The sequence below is a fragment of the Phoca vitulina genome, unplaced genomic scaffold, assembly GCF_004348235.1.
Source record: "Phoca vitulina isolate PV1807 unplaced genomic scaffold, GSC_HSeal_1.0 scaffold75, whole genome shotgun sequence".
Taxonomy (NCBI): domain Eukaryota; kingdom Metazoa; phylum Chordata; class Mammalia; order Carnivora; family Phocidae; genus Phoca; species Phoca vitulina.
The window spans coordinates 2,453,294-2,470,946 of record NW_022589778.1 but is presented as its reverse complement, the minus strand read 5'-3'; the positions used below and the strand labels follow the sequence as shown (position 1 = coordinate 2,470,946).

The following is a 17,653-nucleotide window of genomic DNA, read 5'->3' as shown; positions in this document are numbered from 1 at the left end:
CAACCACAAGTTTGTTCTCTGTATTTAAGAGTCTTTCTTTGTTTGTCTCTGTTCTTTCCTTTGCTCATTTGCTTTGTTTATTACATTCCACATGTGAGTGAAATCATATGGTTTTTGTCTTTCTCTGACTGCCTTATTTCACTTAGCATTATACCCTCTCGATCCATTCATTTTGCTACAAATGACAAGATTTCATTCCTTTTTATAGCTGAATAATATTCCATTACATGTATATAATATATATGTATTATATATATATTTACCACATCTTCTTTTTTTTTTTTTTTAAAGATTTTATTTATTTATTTGACAGAGAGAGACATAGTGAGAGCAGGAACACAAGCAGGCGGAGTAGGAGAGGGAGAAGCAGGCTTCCCGCGTAGCAGGGAGCCCGATATGGGACTCGATCCCAGGACCCTGGGATCATGACCTGAGCCAAAGGCAGACGCTTAACAACTGAGCCACCCAGGCGCCCTACCACATCTTCTTTATCCATTCATCTATCAGTGGACATTTGGGTTGCTTCTATATCTTGGCTATTGTAGATAATGCTGCAGTAAACATTGGGGTGCATATATATCCTTTGATTTACAATTTTGAATACTTTACCATTAGTTGGAACACTATTTCCTCATCATTAAGTGCTAATAAGTTTAACCATTTATCTACTGAAATCAGTGTGTTGACCTGATAAATGTACATAAATTATTTATGTTGGTGAGATGGGAGAAGGGAGCAGGGATAAAATACTGGCATATCAGTGTTTCTATTTTTTCTCTCTCCCTTCCTTCCTCAAAAATGCCTTTTCAGACTAGTTCTTGGTTTTCAAAGGAGAAGAAGATAAGAAGGCTTAAAGAAGAGTTTAGGAGTGCACAGGATTGGTAAGGAAGTCCCAGGCCACTTTTTTTTTTTTTTTAAAGATTTTATTTATTTAATTGACACAGAGAGAGAGAGGGAGAGACAGCGTGAGAGGGAACACAAGCAGGGGGAGTGGGAGAGGGAGAAGCAGGCTTCCAGCTGAGCAGGGAGCCTGATGCGGGGCTCGATCCCAGACCCTAGGATCATGACCCGAGCCGAAGGCAGTCGCTCAACCAACTGAGCCACCCAGGTGCCCCCCAGGCCACTTTTAGAAAGAATTTGAGGCAAGAAATGCAAAAGAAAAGCAGCAGTGCATGAGGGCAACAAATGGAAGACAACTGAAGAGAATTTAGGGAGCGTTTCTGGAGATTATTTCCTGCATTGAGTGCATGAGGGACAAATAAAGGACTTAAGTGAGTTTTTGAAACCTGAGTATGTGTCATAGGTTTATCAGTGCTAGATTTTGTGGGCTGCTGTGTAGGATTTTGGAAACACAAGCCAGGTTTTAAAATCAGGATCAAGAATACATATTTTTAAAAATTGCCATCATGTGGCAAGGGTGGTCTCAGCAGGGGCTTTAGCCACAGAAGAAAAAAGATAGGGCCTGGGGCAACACTAGCTGAGTGATAGTAATCCTAAAATTACCACTTGAGGGACAGAAAAGCAATTTAAAAAAGAAACTTCCCTTTGACCACATTTCCTAACTGTCTCAGCCATTCAACAACTTTTAATAAGTGCATAAAACAAAACAGATGCAGGGGTAATTACAGCCCTGTGAAAACAGCTGTCTCTACCCCCTGGCTCCACCCTTAGTTTTGCCTTCTAAGGTAAATGCTGAGACTGAGCATATTGTGCTCTTGGAAGTTCTATATTGGCCTCATTAAGTATCTTACCTGAAAGGATTGAAAGTATTATGTTCATAGAATAAGCACATAAAATTAATAACATGTAACATTTGTAACCTTGTTACGGAGTGAATTGTGTTCCCCAAAATTTATATGTTAAAGTCCTAACTCCAAATGTATCTGTACTTAGAGATAGGGCCTTTAAGGACATAATTAAAGTTAAATGAAGTGGGGGCGCCTGGGTGGCTCAGTCGTTAAGCGTCTGCCTTCGGCTCAGGTCATGATCCCAGGGTCCTGGGATCGAGCCCCACATCGAGCCCCACATCAGGCTCCCCGCTCTGCGGGAAGCCTGTTTCTTCCTCTCCCGCTCCCCCTGCTTGTGTTCCCTCTCTCGCTGTGTCTCTCTCTGTCAAATAAATAAAATCTTTAAAAATAAAAATAAATAAAGTTAAATGAAGTCATGAGGGTTGGAGCCCTAATCAGATAAAACTGGTGTCCTTATAAGAAGAAGAGATAACCAAAGATCTCTCTCCCCCTGTCCCTGGTCTCCTTCTACCCTTTCCCTTCTCCCCTCCACCCCCATCCCACTCCCCTGTGAGCACACAGAGGAAAGCTTAGTGTGAGAAGGGAACCAGCTGTCTACAAACCAGAAAGAGAGATGTCATCAGAGATCAACCCTGACAGCACCTTGATCTTGGACTCTTAGCCTCTAGAACTGTGAGAAAATACACTTCTGTAGTTTAATCCACCCAGTATGTGGTATTTTGTTATGGCAACTTGAGATAACTGATATAAACCTACGATGGTATGTATTAGCCTGGATAGTTGTATATTAATTACTGGCTGCAAATTTTTCCCTTATAAAATCAGTTGAGAAGCTTCTCGGTTTCTACCTCATTCTACAGCAAACTGACAAATAGTTCCCATATTTCTTTGGCTGGAGCAAGAAGCCAGGACACTGCCAACTAGATGGCTTAAGAATTTATCCATTTGGCAGATGAATCCCAGTCTTTGTCCACTCTTCCATATTCTTGTTCTAGAATACAAAGGCATTGTTTGACCACTGGTGATAGAGTACAGAATAGACAAAATCCACACCTTCATTAACTTATATTCTGGTAAGGAGAAGCAAACCAAAAAACCACACAATAGGAAGTGCTTCCATCCTCACTCTGGCATTCTGCATTCTTCTTACTCTGCTTTATTTTTCTTCAGTGCTCTTAATACCACTACACATGCATTTGTTTGTCTGTCTCCTTTCACTTGAATGTAAGCTCCATGAAAGCAATGACTTTGTGTTACTCACTTCTCTATTCCCACTACCCAAGTGCCCTTAATAAAAAATTTCTCACATAGTTGGTTCTTAATAAAAATTTGTTGCATAAATGAGTAAATGAAACACAGTTTCAGATGGAGAACCAGATTTATCCAGGATTATATGACCTCACTAAATTATGGGAGTAAAAGTACCTAGTGAAATTAATGGCCAGAAATTCCTTTATTAAAGGAGGTCAGTAGGAGCTTTGCTGGGCATAGTTCAGTGCTCCTTCATCACATGGCAGAGAAACTTAGCTACAGGGACTCAGCTGCCGCTGTGACACCGGCAATCACACGGGCTTTGGAGCAATCGTTACAAGCAGCTTTCTAACAGAAACTAGACAATTCTACATGGAGCTCTGCCACGCAGAGAACAGGGAAAGGACTTTGACTCGTGGTTGAACAGGTCATAGACACATCACAAGGTTGGTTGGCTTAAAGCCAGAGAGATGCCATTGTCTCTTTAGGTTGAACCATATGAAATTGCCTTTTTTGGAGGTCAAAACTGATTGAATGTTGAGAGTTTCATATGTTCAATATAGTATTATAGAGATGAAGAGACCCAGCATTGAACATTGTTACAGACTTCAGCTCAGCAAACATTGTTACAGACCGCTTTTCTGTCCTGGAACAAATATGTGGGAGGGTGGACAGAGATCGGAGGTTTTTTTTTTTTTTAAAAGATTTTATTTATTTATTTGACAGAGAGAGACACAGCGAGAGAGAGAATACAAGCAGGGGGAGTGGGAGAGGGAGAAGCAGGCTTCCCACAGAGCAGGGAGCCCGATGTGGGGCTCGATCCCAGGACCCTGAGATCATGACCGGAGCCAAAGGCAGACCCTTAACGACTGAGCCACCCAGGTGCCCCCAGAGATTGGAGTTTATATGTCCTTTTTATAAATGCTCTTCAGCAACTCACTGAGCATTCATCACAATCATCGGCCTGGGATATGTATGTACTAACGCTAGGGCCAATCAGTATTTCTTTGGAATTTATAAAGAGACACTAGGTGAGAAATTCAGTCTTCCACTTAAATGAACTGTAAGGAAATTATCTCTAGTTGTCATGTTCTCTGTCCTGTGAAGCTCAACAAGAGACACTGAAACAAGACACAAAGTCCTAATACTGTCATTTTCATATCAATGAGCCAACAATTGTCTCCTTTTTCATTAAGCTGATCTGAATTGGTTTCTGTCACTTGCAACCTAGATTCCTGATGAATACAATATGTAAGACCTTGCATGATCTGAACAGCATTTTTCTCTGTAGCCCCATATCTTTCCTAGAAATATGCCCTCCGGGCCTATCCAACAATCCGACCTCCACTCATCTTGTTAAATCTAAAATTCTTTTTAAGTATCACTCTGTATGTAAAACCTTTCCAAATCACTTCCTTTCTTAATCCCGTTAAAATGAAATGCTTCTTCCTTTGTAAGACATTGTCTTCCCTACCGGGCATCCAGAACTCTTGACTGCAGGTATTTGTTTAGTATCTTCTCCAATATACTGTTAGTTCTCATGAACAGAGGCTGTGAGTTTAGTGTTGTGTCACCACCTAATACTGTGTCTGGCATGTGCTAGAAATGGAATGTTAAATTCTGAACTGAGAAGTTCAGGATTCATACAGAGCTTCTTTCCAAATCACCACTCTGGTAAATTGCATTAAGGTCCCCATTTCTTCACCTCTCCCTGTATTCATGCTCTTTGCCATGTAATTTGGCAGTGTCCTTCCACTTAATGCAAGACACATAAGTCCCTGCCTTTGGAGTTGACCAGATGACTTAATTTGGCCAATGGGATGTTAGCAGATGTGTAGCAAGCACGGTGTTAAAAAAAACAAAAACAGCGCACCTGGCTGGCTCAGTCAGTAGAGCATACAACTCTTGATCTCAGGGTTATGAGTTCAAGCCCCACTTTGGGCTTGGAACCTACCTAAAAAACAAACAAACAAAAAACCTTATAATTGTGATAGTTCACTCTTGTGCTTCCACCATTACTATGAAAATGATATACTCAGGTTAGCACACTGGTCCCAGGAGAGAGATGAGAGACAAGTAGAGCTCAGCTGCCCAGCTAAACTATCCAGTCAAGCCTAGCCTAGAGCAGAGTCCTCCTCCAACCTACAGATATGAATGAGCCCAGTCAGGATCAGTGACACCTAAGCGTGTAACTTCTTAGGTAAATTAATGCTATTGTTGTTGTTAGTTGTTGAACAGTATTATGGTGGCTATAGTTAACTGATATGCACTTTTCCTTTTCTGTATTTCTCTGCTAGCCATGAGAAGGGTCTTCAAAACTAGCTTCATATTGCCTGAGTCACTATTCAATGTCATGGGCAGTAGTATGGGCAGATATAATTCTTAAATTCCAACAGAAACATCTTTATATTTCATAGTGAGGTTCTGTGGCATTATATAAAGTCTAAATGAAGTATAAGGATGTTTGTGTTCAGAGTTCCAAACAGTTACCAATTTTGCAAAATATCATCAGGGTACCCCCATCTGTGGGCATTTTTTTCCCCAGTAGCAATAAAATACTCTTCTGCAGTCACTTTTATTGTTAAAGAAGATGGTAGCCTTGTGTTATCTGTGAAAGCAATGCTTGGTAAGTACTCATTATGTGGTAGACATTTCACATATTAATGTACCTTTGATTAAACTGGGGCTGAGACCAAGCATCTTGACTTAATAGCAAGTGGTGGAAATGTCATTGAAATGTATGCCTTTTTAACCCCAAAGCTAGTACTCTTTCACTTGTTGCTTTTACTATTGAAAATTTTAAATGACATAGAAATAAGCAGTTCTTGAATTTATTAGTTCCTTTGAAGACACAAAAATGAAAGAAATGTGTTTGAGAGCTTGTTTCAGGCATACTTCTGCTCTATGTATCAAGCGTACATCCACTACCGGCCACCATAGTTGCTGTTATGATAAAGTGAAGTGTCTACCACAAATTGATATTTTTCTTCATCTTGATATCCAGCTTTGCCAACATCATTTATTAAATACTATTCTCCATTGTTTTGTTATTAGTGCCTTGTTACTTGACCTCTTCCAGTTTCTTCACTTGTAAAATTAGTAACAGTACTTACCCCATAGGGATAATGAGGATAAGCCTGAAACTAGTATAAAGTAAGTGCTTAATGTATGCTATCTAATTTACTTAAATTTGTCTTTTTTTTTTTTTTTTGCAATGTTACTTAACTGGTTTGCTTTAAATTCAGTTACAAACCATTGTGTAAGTATTGCTATATCATATGCCTTTACATCTGATGAAAGTATCATTGCCATTTGGACATTTTACTTTTCTGATTTATTACAATGTGCCAGTAGTTCCAAGATCAAGTTTTAAGTCCCAGGAGCTCATATTAGGCCTAGGACCAGTATCAGCCTACCTACTTTACAGAAGGGCATTAGTTGGCGTTCTCCTCCGCTTTCATCACTCACTGTATTCTAAAGACTCTTTTCCTCCACGAGAGGCACCAAAGTGGTTTACTTGTTGCCCTCAAAGTCAGGATCCTGCCTTAGTACCTCCAGAAAACAAGCACTCTAATTGCAACCATTAAACAAGTAAAACCTGATAATCAGTTAGAAAAATAAAATATAGAAGAATGAAAAAACTTTTAAAAAATATTCACCCATCTCTGTGAAGATGGTCAGTAGGCCAATTACACCCTGTTTTGTCTTCCTAACCTCCTTTAGTTATGGTAAGGGGAACATAAACTTTAAGGAAGCAGAGATATGATGCAATCAAGTAAAAAAAAAAAAAAGTACACACACCTATGAAGTATTCTTGCTACAATATTTTAATCTTAATCTAACCAAGTCTTTGGATTTAGCTTTTAGTTTATAGGAAATAGGTATGGCAGGTAGATTCTAAGAAGGCTCCCTGTGATCTTTTCCTGATATTCACAGCCTGTGTAATCCACTGTCCTTGAGTAACTTGCTTCCAGTCAATAGAATACGTTGATGTTGAGTGGGTGGCATGTTTGTGGTTAGATTATAAAAATTCTGACCTTGGTTCTGCTAGCAGACCCTCTCCTTTGCTGGCTTTGATGAAACCACTTGCCATGATGGAGAAGCCCATAAAACAAAAAACTGAGGGCAGGGGAGCCTACGTGCTCAGTTGGCTAAGTGTTTGACTCTTGCTTTAGGCTCAGGTCACGGTCCCAGGGTCTTGAAATCAAGCCTCCTACAGGGCTCCATGCCAAGATTTTCTCTCTCCCTCTCCCCCTCCCCCCCACTAAAAAATAATAAAAACAAAAAAATAAAGGAGGGAAAACATTTTTTAATTTTTTTAAAAAAGATTTTATGTATTTCAGAGAGAGCGCAAGCATGAGTGGGGGGAGGGGCAGAGGCAGAGGGAGAAACAGGTTCCCCGCTGAGCAAGGAGCCCAATGCAGGGCGCGATCCCAGGACCCTGAGATCATGACCTGAGCCAAAGGCAGACTGAGCTATCCAGGAGCCCCTGGAAAATATTCTTAAAACAAAACAAACAAACAAAAAACTGAGGGCAGCCTCTGGCCAATAGCCAACTAGGATTTTAAGTCCTCAATCCAACAACTGGAAAAGAACTGAACACTAACCATGTAAGTGAGCTAAAAAATGCATCCTTCCCCAGTCAAGCCCTCAGATGAGCGAGCCCTCAGCCTTGGCTGATACCCTTGATAGCATGTGAAACACAGAAACAGAGGATCCAGCTGAGCTGGGCCAGGATTCCTCACTCACAGAAAATTTCAGATAGTAAATGTGTGTTGTTCTAAGCCACTTTACTTTTGGGGTAATTTATTAAGCAGCAATAGATAATTAATACAGAAGAGTTACAGAAATGGCTTACAAATATGAAATTGGGGTACCTTGCATTCTGGAATGCCTAGACACTTCAAAGTCAATGATACTGAAAATAAAAATGGAGGAATCGTTCTAGATTGAGACCAAAGAGATATATAACCAAATAAATACAATACATAAACCTTGATTATTTATATTAGATCCTTTAAAAAAAGTGTTAAAAGGTATTATGAGACAATAAGGAAATTTGAGTATGCACTAGATATTAGATATTATGAAATCACTGATTCTCTTAAATACAATGATAGTTATAAATAAGAATATTCTTTAAAATGTCCTTATTCTTAAGATACATATTGAAGTATTTAGTTGATAAGTGTGATATCTGTAATTTCAAGAGTAGAGATAAAGCCAATATGGCAAAATGTTAACAACTGTAGAACTTAGTTGGCGAGTCCATGAGTGTTCACTGTACTCTCTGAACTTTTCTGTATGTATGAACATTTTCATTAAAAAAAACTGAAGAAAACCACATGGAATGATGATAAGTGAAAAAAATCTTCAAAATTGTATTTATAATCACAACTACACTGTGTACTAGACTGAATGTGTCACCCCCAAAATTCAGTATGTTGAAATGTAATCCCCAATGTGATGGGGCCTTTGGGAGATAATCCAGTCAGAAGGGTGGAATCCTCATAAATGGGGAGACCCCAGAGAGCTTCCTCCTTCTGCCATGTAAGAACCCTCATCAAACAAATACGCCAGCACCTTCATGTTGGATTTCCTGGCCTCCAGAATGGTGAGAAATAAATGTTTTTAAGCCACCCAATCTATGGTATTTTTGTTGTAGCAGCCCAAATAAACTAACTCCCTGTGTATAATTTTCTATAGAAAAATATACTAGAAATTAGATTATAAATTATTTTTTTAAATTACTTTAAAAAAATTGAGTAGCATTTCCTAATCTCAAGTAATTTAAATCTCAAGACCTTTAGGAAGTATGATACATCACAAATGATCGTCTATACATTTTATCATTTCTTAACACAATAACTGATAGCTGCTAAGGAAGCTATGTCCCAGTCTCATCCCCAGAATTTGTGAAGAATCTGTTTTTAGCTATGCTTCTTCCATGATTTAAAAGGAACATGAGGTAGGTAAAAATATCACTGAATTGCTATTTAGTCATAAACTGCAAGTCCTAGGGGCTAGGGGTAGCAGGATTAGAGCAGGGTAGTGGGGGGATCACAACAGAAGCATGCTCATTTAAAAAATGTGATGCCAGATGGAGGCTAATAGTTCTGAAATCAAGGCAATGATAACATATCTTTTGCAAGCAACTGTGTTTCAAATGCAATATGGACATTAAGACTTTTAACCATTGGAAGTGACTTGACAGCATGTATCAAGTCTAAAGAATGTGCATTAATTTGGCCCACCAATTCCATGTATAAAATGTAGCCTAAGGAACTAGTAAGACACTTAGGATATTTGTCTGAGCACTGATGATAGCTGAAAATTGAAAACAGTATCAGATAATAGGAAATGGATAGATCCATATAATGTACTATATTTATTAAGGTGGAGGTATGCATATTAATATAATGGCAAGCTTAAAAACCAGGTTATTGAGCAATGTGTATCCCACAGTCTTTTAAGACAAAAACAACACATTTACACACCTACTAATATGCCACAAGACGTTAAGAATGGTTCTCTCTGGGTAGTGGGATTACAGGCAATTTTTATTTGATGTGTGTGTTTTATTCAATGAATGTATGTTTTTATATTCACAAAAAAATATTAAGGGAACCATGGAAAAAAGTTTAACTGAAAAAGACTTTAAAATATCACAAAACCATCATATAACACTTATTTTTCAAGTGGGATTATCTTTTTTCTTTAGATAAATTGTATTTTGTATTTTTTCTTCAATGAACATAAAATACTGATATTCTAAAAGTTGTTGTAAAGACTTGTACACTATACGAAGCAAACAGTGTTTACAATTTGCCACCCCTTACATTTTGAAGAGTGAACTCACGTTCTTAATGTCCTCCCATCATTCAAAGTTTCTACCTAGTACTTCAAAATATTGTAGATAAATTGTTTGTACTTACAACTGCATGCTAGACTGGACATGTTAACAAGAAAGCAGTGTATTGTAATGGAACCAGGCTGACCTGGGTTAAACTCTTAACTTTGCCATTTAAAACTTTGACTTAACCATCTAAATCCCAATTCAACAAAGAGTAAAGCAAAGGTTCCTAATGGAGCCAGACAACAGAATTTTTAAAGTCTGAGTACACATCAGAAAGTTGCAATTTCATACTCAGCAAAATACACATTCCCCCTATTTATATTTTACCCATTCTTTTTTGATATTCCAAATTTTTCCTTGAATCCAGATGATCAAAAATCCTTCCTCCCTTATTGGGGAAGAACTGTTCTTCTTTGCAATTTGTCATTAAGCCAGTAAATTGATGGTTCTGTATACCATAAATGTTGAGAATGCTGCTCACTATCTTAGGCAAAGTCCTCTTTGTGAAAAGATCTTTCCCACTTTTAAAAATAGGAATAGTTCTGCTTCTCTTAAGAAACTCAAGTTCTTGTAAACACATTAAATTATGTAATTAAAGTGCTGGTTCCTCCTTTGTGTTAATTGCTAGGGTGTTCAGAGACAAATTTGTGATGCCTCTCTCTAGAAAGTATTGTATGGTATGCACTTTTCTTTTTTTCTCCTATCATGATTCCTCCCATTATACTTACTTCTGAAAATAGAGACACCATCACCCTTCATCTAAGGGGTTTTGGAAATTAAATATCAAAGTGGTTAGCATAGTGCCTGGATCATGTTAGAAGCTCAAAAATACTACTTTTACATGATAGGCTCTGGACTTGCCAATAACATTGTTATTGCTTGCACAGTTGCTTGATAAAATTCACCACATTTCAAATTCCCTTTGAGACAATGGAAATTACCAAAAATAAACTAATATCAAAACTAGAATGAATAATGAAGTTACCTCAAATAGGGAGGGACAAAAGAAAATGATCATAAGCCTGGAGTTAATCTGGGGTCTCATCTGTCTGAACTGATAACAACCTAATGCAGCTTAGTAAGTTGCTTTTCCTTCATCTAAAAATAAGCCATCAAACATAATTTCTATTTACAAGTAACTTAAATGAAGAAATTATATCTTTTCGATATATGGAATAATTTATAACAAACTTAATTTTTGAAAATTCTAAAGTACTTATGCTAAAATAAGACCTTGAAATGTATCAGTGCTATTGAAAGAATCAGCAATGAAAATGAGTAGAGCAGAAGTTAAATAAAAGACAACCACTGACAAGTAACAGTTTAGGGTATATAAGTAGTAGAAGCATATTATATAAATAAACATTCTTATCTTATGTGGCAAAGGTATGAACATTATGCCACTGTAGCATCTGTGTTGTTGTTGATTTTAGCTTATTCTTGTTTCTAAACTCCTGAAAACTTACCCACATCACACAGGAAAATCTCACAGTTCATCAGTGCAAAAATTTTATTTCTTCTTTATCTCCTCTTACCCCCCACTTTACAAGATCTGAAATTTTACTTAATCCACAGCCTTTTTTTTTTCAACCATCTGTAATCAGTCATGTAAAACGTGAGAAAAAACACTTATCAATTTAAAATCTCAGCCCCATCCCCATTGTTACAGTAAATTTAGGATAAGTCTACAGCATTCACTTACTTTAGCTGGTTCTGATACTGAGGCATACTTTTTTATTTGAGAATCAACACCTAAAGACTTGGCTAACTGTACAGCATTTAAATCATCACTGATAAGTGTCCCAAGAGCCACAAGGAGTCTAAAAGTGGCTTCTAGGTCTTGTACAACTTCCAAGACTGTGCTAATTACTGACAAGCATTGAGCTTTCCCTTCAATGTTATGGTCTTTATGAAAACAAACAGAATAGTTCAGGGTCAGTGTAGCCAGAGCAATGTGAATGTTCTTATTGCTCCCTGATTTCAGTTCTATTGCATGAGACATTAGTGATTCCCTCTGGGACATCATGAGCTTTTGTCCTGCCTGGCCAACAAAACAATTACAAAAAGTCCTCAGAGCAAGCAGCTGGTTTGCTGGCTTTCCTTTAGGGTTCAGAAGACTGATAAGATGACTGCTGAACTGAGCCCCTTCCTTTTCATTGCAGAAGTTCTCATTCACACTGGGATGTTTAATTGATAACCGAAGAATGTCAAGTGCAGGAAAGACAATATCTATTAAAAAGAAAAATTCATTAATGTTTATAAAAACCCAGAAAATTCCTATGACTATTACTCAGTTTTAAGAATCTTATTTCATTAACACACGACCATTTCAGAAAATGTTAAAAACCATGTGCCTGCTTTACAAAATATGTATATTTCTAAAACTTTTGTTAATTAATTTTTCATATTTATAGAGACTGGATTTATTTTTACAAGATCATGTACACTTTAAAGATAATTTAAATGGATTATTATCTAGCTTGATACATACTGAGTATTCAATAAATCCTAGTGGAATGAATGGGATGGGGACCTTGCTTTTAAAAATCCTATAAGACCAGAGAGTTCCTATAAGACCAGAGAGTTGAAGACGAAAAGCTTCTTTTTTTTAAAGTATTCCTTTTTTTTTTTTTTTTTTTTTTTTTAAGAGAGAGCACGCACATGCGTGTGACTGGGAGTTGGGTAAGGGAAGGGAGGAGAAAATCTTAAGCACGCTCTACGCCTAGTGCAGCGGCCAGTTCAGGGCTAGATCTCACAACCCTGAGATCATGACCTGAGCCAAAATCAAAAGTCAGGCGCTTAACTGATTGAGCCACCCAGGCGCCCCAAGAGGGAAAGCTTTTTTAACAGAATTCCAGTTGACAAATGCTAATAGGATGCTTACAGGTTGGTGGAGGGCTTTACATTCAAAGCATTGGGCAGACACCATCTGAATGAATCCACTCTATAATCTTAGCATCACTAAAAGTAAAGAATCCAGAAATTATGTGCCCTGTGATATAAAGGTAGTATGCAGCATTATTTATAAAGGGTATTCATCTAAAAAAAAAAATCTATTGAACCAGAATCTAATTATGTTTAGCAGGAACTACAGAGATAGTGGAACACATTAAGTGATCTGCCAAATTCACAATATGGGATATTAAGCAGGACAAATGATTTTTCTTCTCTAATCAATAGCATGAAAAAGTAATAAGGGAGAGGACACTTTTGGAATTTAAAAGGAATTAAGTGAGTTAAAAAAATAATTATAGCAAATGGTTGTAGCCTGGGGTTAATAGGTCACAAAACGTTCTTGGGTGGTTTGCAGGGGATCCACAAATGCTGTAAAATGGCATATGAAATGGTATATGTATGGGGATCATTACATTCCCTTCAGATTCTCATAAGGCATGTGACCAAATCAAGACTATGAATTACAATTACCCAGGGTAACTTTTACTCAATCTAGAAACACCAGTAATACTGACAGAAATGAAAACATATGCTTACTGCTTTCTAATTACATTTTAAAGACTGTTTCCATACCTTCAGGCCAGTTAATAGCTTTCCACAAAATCTGAAGTTGCTGGGCTGTGGGTTTTTCTGAAGAACTATTACATATGAGAGACAGTATCTTTTCAAGAAGTATCAAGTCATCCTCAGTTAACTTTTTCTCTTCAGGTGCAGTTCCATTAAGTTCCTTCAGTTTACCTAGAACCCAAACCCAAACTTTCAAAATTCTCTAACTGTAATTAGCCAAATATGATATAAAAATGTCAAAATTTTCAATAAGAGTATTCCACCATACACCATGGGGAAGGTAAGACTTTTCATGGCAATTATCAAAGACCATAAATTAAGAATAAGGCCTGTGAATGTTTTTAGTTGAGCACAGTAGAGAAAAAGAAAGGCTACTGTGATGATTTTTATTTTACCTGTTATTTTCTAAGATCTTATGAAACTTTCTGCTTCAAGTAAGTTTTAAAGTAGATCATACTTGTAATCATTTTGGTTTTCAAAGCAATATCATGTCATTATACCCAAGTATAGGTCAATCTTCTATTTTCTCAAAGAAAAAATTTATAACAACTTTTAGCCAACTTATGTCAACTTCTATGACTATTAATGAATTAACTGAAGAGTTAAATGTCTATTTATAATATTTAATTTATTGACTTATTTCCATATGCACATTTGACATCACATTACTTTAAAAACATATTTAATGGAAATACTGCCTTTTGTTACCATATTCACGAAACATGAATGTTTCATGTTTTCATGAAACAATTTTTTGTTAAAGATTTATTTATTTTAGAGACAAAGTAAGAGACCGGGGGTTGGGGGAGAGAGAGAATCTCAAGCAGACTCCCTGCTAAGTGTGGAGCCCGACATGAGGCTCTATCTCATAACCCTGAGATCATGGCCTAAGCCAAAACCAAGAGTCAGAAGGTTAACCGACTGAGCCACCCAGGCGCCCCTTACCAATGATTTTTATAAATATGGTATAAAGGTTAATTCTGACAACCCCCCCGTTTTATATTGAGGTATATATGTTATCATATCTCAATTCTCATGAAGTAGTAGTGGCAAACAGAGCTAGGATTCTCTGTCCAAAAAACACCTATCATTTTGTTTTGAGAGGAAAAAGTTAACAGAAAAAGCATTCAAAGTCAACTGAGCAGTTTCATTTTTAATGGACAATTTGAACAGCCTTTTATTATTATTTCTAAGGGCCACTAATTTTTTTAAGAGAAAACTTATTGTTTAAATGCTTTACTCATTTGTTTTCATTATTTTTTTTCCTGAAAACATTAAGATCTTAGGGGATTTCTATTTTTCCCTTTTAGTTTTTTTTTTCCATTAAAATCATCATAAAGCATTTACCTTATATTTGTATAAGGCTTCTTGAAAGTATTAAGGGTCCATTATCAGACTGTGTATTTGTAGTCGACGCAGTTGTGTAATCCCACAACAGAAGTCTCTATCATGTAAGCACCCAGTTCCTAGCTCATGTGAGGAGGAGAAACAGTCTTGAGTGCACTGCAAAGAGTCTATGGATATGTGAGAAAACTGTATAATTAAAATGCACTTACCTAATATTTGTGTAGGGTTTGCCTGGTCAAAAGTAACAGCCTCTTTTTTAGGGAAATAAATATTCACTGTCTTAGATGCAGCTGATCGGTAGGCACTATTCCCTATTTACAGAACAGAAGATGATGAAAATCATAAGGAGTAGACAAAACTGAGATTTTTCTAATTGTATGACTTTGTTTTAACAATTATTTAGATATGTAACTACTCAGTGCATGCAATAAAACAACCTCAGAAAAAAGAAAATAATAAGATTTTATATACGGTTTATATTTGTTGATATAATAAATTTTAGTTTTTGGACTGGGAGCTTAAATGTAAAACAAAAGCCTTTCCATTTCATATTCTCTACATCTCTCATACTTCTAAGATTCAACCTAAATTACAAAGTTTTAAAAGATCAGAGAGTACGTAACAATTATGAAACCTTCCATTCCCATCTTAAGGCATATTGTCTCTTCTCATGTCTTTTACTGCTTATTCCAAATGATATAGTAGGCATTGTCATTTTCTCCATCATTTAATTTATTTTTATAAGTTTTTATTCAAATTCCAGTTAGTTAACATAAAGTATAATATTAGTTTCAGGTGTACAATACAGTGATTCATCACTTCCATACATTACCTGGTGCTCATCACAATACATTCCTTAATCCCTGTCACCTGTTTAACCCATCCCCTCACCCACCTCGCCTCTGGTAACCATCAGTTTGTTCTCTATGGTTAGGAGTGTTTCTTGGTTTGACTCTCTCTTTTTCCCCTTTGCTCATTTGTTTCTTAAATTCCACATTATGAGTGAAATCATAAGGAAAATGTGGTGTGTATACAAACACACACACACACACACACACACACACACACACACACACACACACTGGAATATTAGTCAGCCATAAAAAAGAATGAAATCTTGCCATTTGCAATGATGTGGATGGAACGAGAGAACGTATTATGCTAAGTGAAGTAAGTCAGTCAGAGAAAGACTAAGACCATATGATCTCCATCATTTCAATAAATCCCCCCAAGATGTAGGTTCCTGAAGGGAAAGGGTCCTAGTCTTTTATACATTTTTATTTCCTAAGTCCCTATTATAGTAACCAAAATGCAGTGTGTCAAAAAAAACTGGCACAGGATGAAAATTTAGCACAATACATAGTGACTAAAGTCAATTAAAGTATAATTTAAACCTAATTTGTATTTTACCTGCATTCCAAATCTTAATTTAGCATCGGTGGTTCAGTGGTAGAATTCTTGCCTGCCAAATCTTAATTTATTTTTGTTCCAATGCAAAAATTAAGGTATTTCACAAAAATATGTATAAAACATTTTGATTTTCTGAATATATCAGAAACAAGAATAAGGTAGGTAAAGATTAAGTTATGAGATAAATACACAAAATTAATTTTAATTGCTTATAAAGCATAAATATTTATTGATATGATCAAAGATGAGCTAAAAGACATTGCCTAAAGTCCTGGTCATTACAGTCTAGTTGTGGTAAGGAGAATGCAAATCAAATACCATCCAAACAATTAAGTAAAACAAGAAAGAAAAGTATAGGGTGCAATGTGAGCTTATCATAGAGTAGGTGATCCAGCAAAGGGCATATGTGAACATCCAGGAAATTTCATTTAATAAATACTATATTACAAAATTAAATAAAAAAAGAAAATGGAGGAAAAGCCAAACAATAATTTGTGATCTAAATAACAAAGCAAAGGGCTCAAGTATTCTAAGACAGAACAGCGTCTACCAAACTCCTGAGGTAGAAAACAGCATGGGACGCTCAAGAAACTGACACAGGCCGGTATGGCTGGGCAGAAAAAAGGCAGAGAGGAAGCTGATACAAGCCAAGAAAAAATATTCAATGGGAAACCATTAAAGGATTTTAATCAAGGGAGGAGTATAAACAAAGTTCAACTGTAAAATGATCGCTGGCTGCAGTACGGACCATGGAGAGACCAATTTGGAGGATATTACTTCATTTGTCTAAGTAAGAGATGACAATAAGTTTGACTAAGGTATATAAGGCCCAGTATATACACCAAACTGTTAAAAACTATAACTTCTGAGAAATGACAGGAAGCACAGTTAACTTTAGACTCTTTTCTAATACAACAGGTACAGCTAACAATTACTAAGTATTTATTCTGTATAAAGTGCTTTATATACATTTTGTAATTTTAAGCTCTTAACTCCATGAGGTAGACATTACTTCAACTTTACAAATGAGAAAAGTAGAGGCACAGAAACAGAATAACTGGCTCAAGGCAAAACACATAAAAAAGTAGTGGAACAGAGATTTGAATCTAAGCATTCTCACTCCAGAGTCCTCAATCTTAATCATTGTGTTATACTTCAATACCACCAGTCAATGTTACTTTTGCAATGAAAAAATAGCTTACAAAAATCATCACATACCAAGTTAGTTCTTAAGTAGAGTGCTGATTCGTAAGTATGTATTTTATTATGGTCAAGAACATATATGTCCCACATATATTAGTCTCTTGTAGAAAATAACAAGTAGGGGAAAACATATGGCAAGAGGTGAACCACAAATTTAGTTCTGCATTTTATTAATAGTCAATACAGAGGGAAGCATGTCTGCCTATATTCAACAATGATGAACAAGTAAGATGTGTCAGAGTCTAGGCAAGATACTAAGAATAAAAAAGAAAAATTAATTGGTCAGGAGAAGGCCAGATAGCATAGGCCTAAATCA

At 36.5% G+C, this 17,653-nt stretch overlaps 1 protein-coding gene across 2 annotated transcripts in view; it reads right to left on the bottom strand.

Moving 5' to 3' along the window:
• Positions 1 to 11,350: 11,350 nt before the first annotated feature.
• The window catches only part of PLAA (phospholipase A2 activating protein), a 37,111-nt gene continuing 30,808 nt past the window's right edge, over positions 11,351 to 17,653 (bottom strand). For both annotated transcript variants that reach the window (XM_032393658.1, XM_032393659.1), the window contains 3 exons: positions 14,934 to 15,035; positions 13,384 to 13,548; positions 11,351 to 12,084 (listed from right to left, as the gene is read on the bottom strand). In XM_032393658.1, the coding sequence (XP_032249549.1) occupies positions 11,519 to 12,084; positions 13,384 to 13,548; positions 14,934 to 15,035 (833 nt within the window). In that variant the 3' untranslated portion in view covers positions 11,351 to 11,518. The remainder of the gene's footprint in view (positions 12,085 to 13,383; positions 13,549 to 14,933; positions 15,036 to 17,653) is intronic.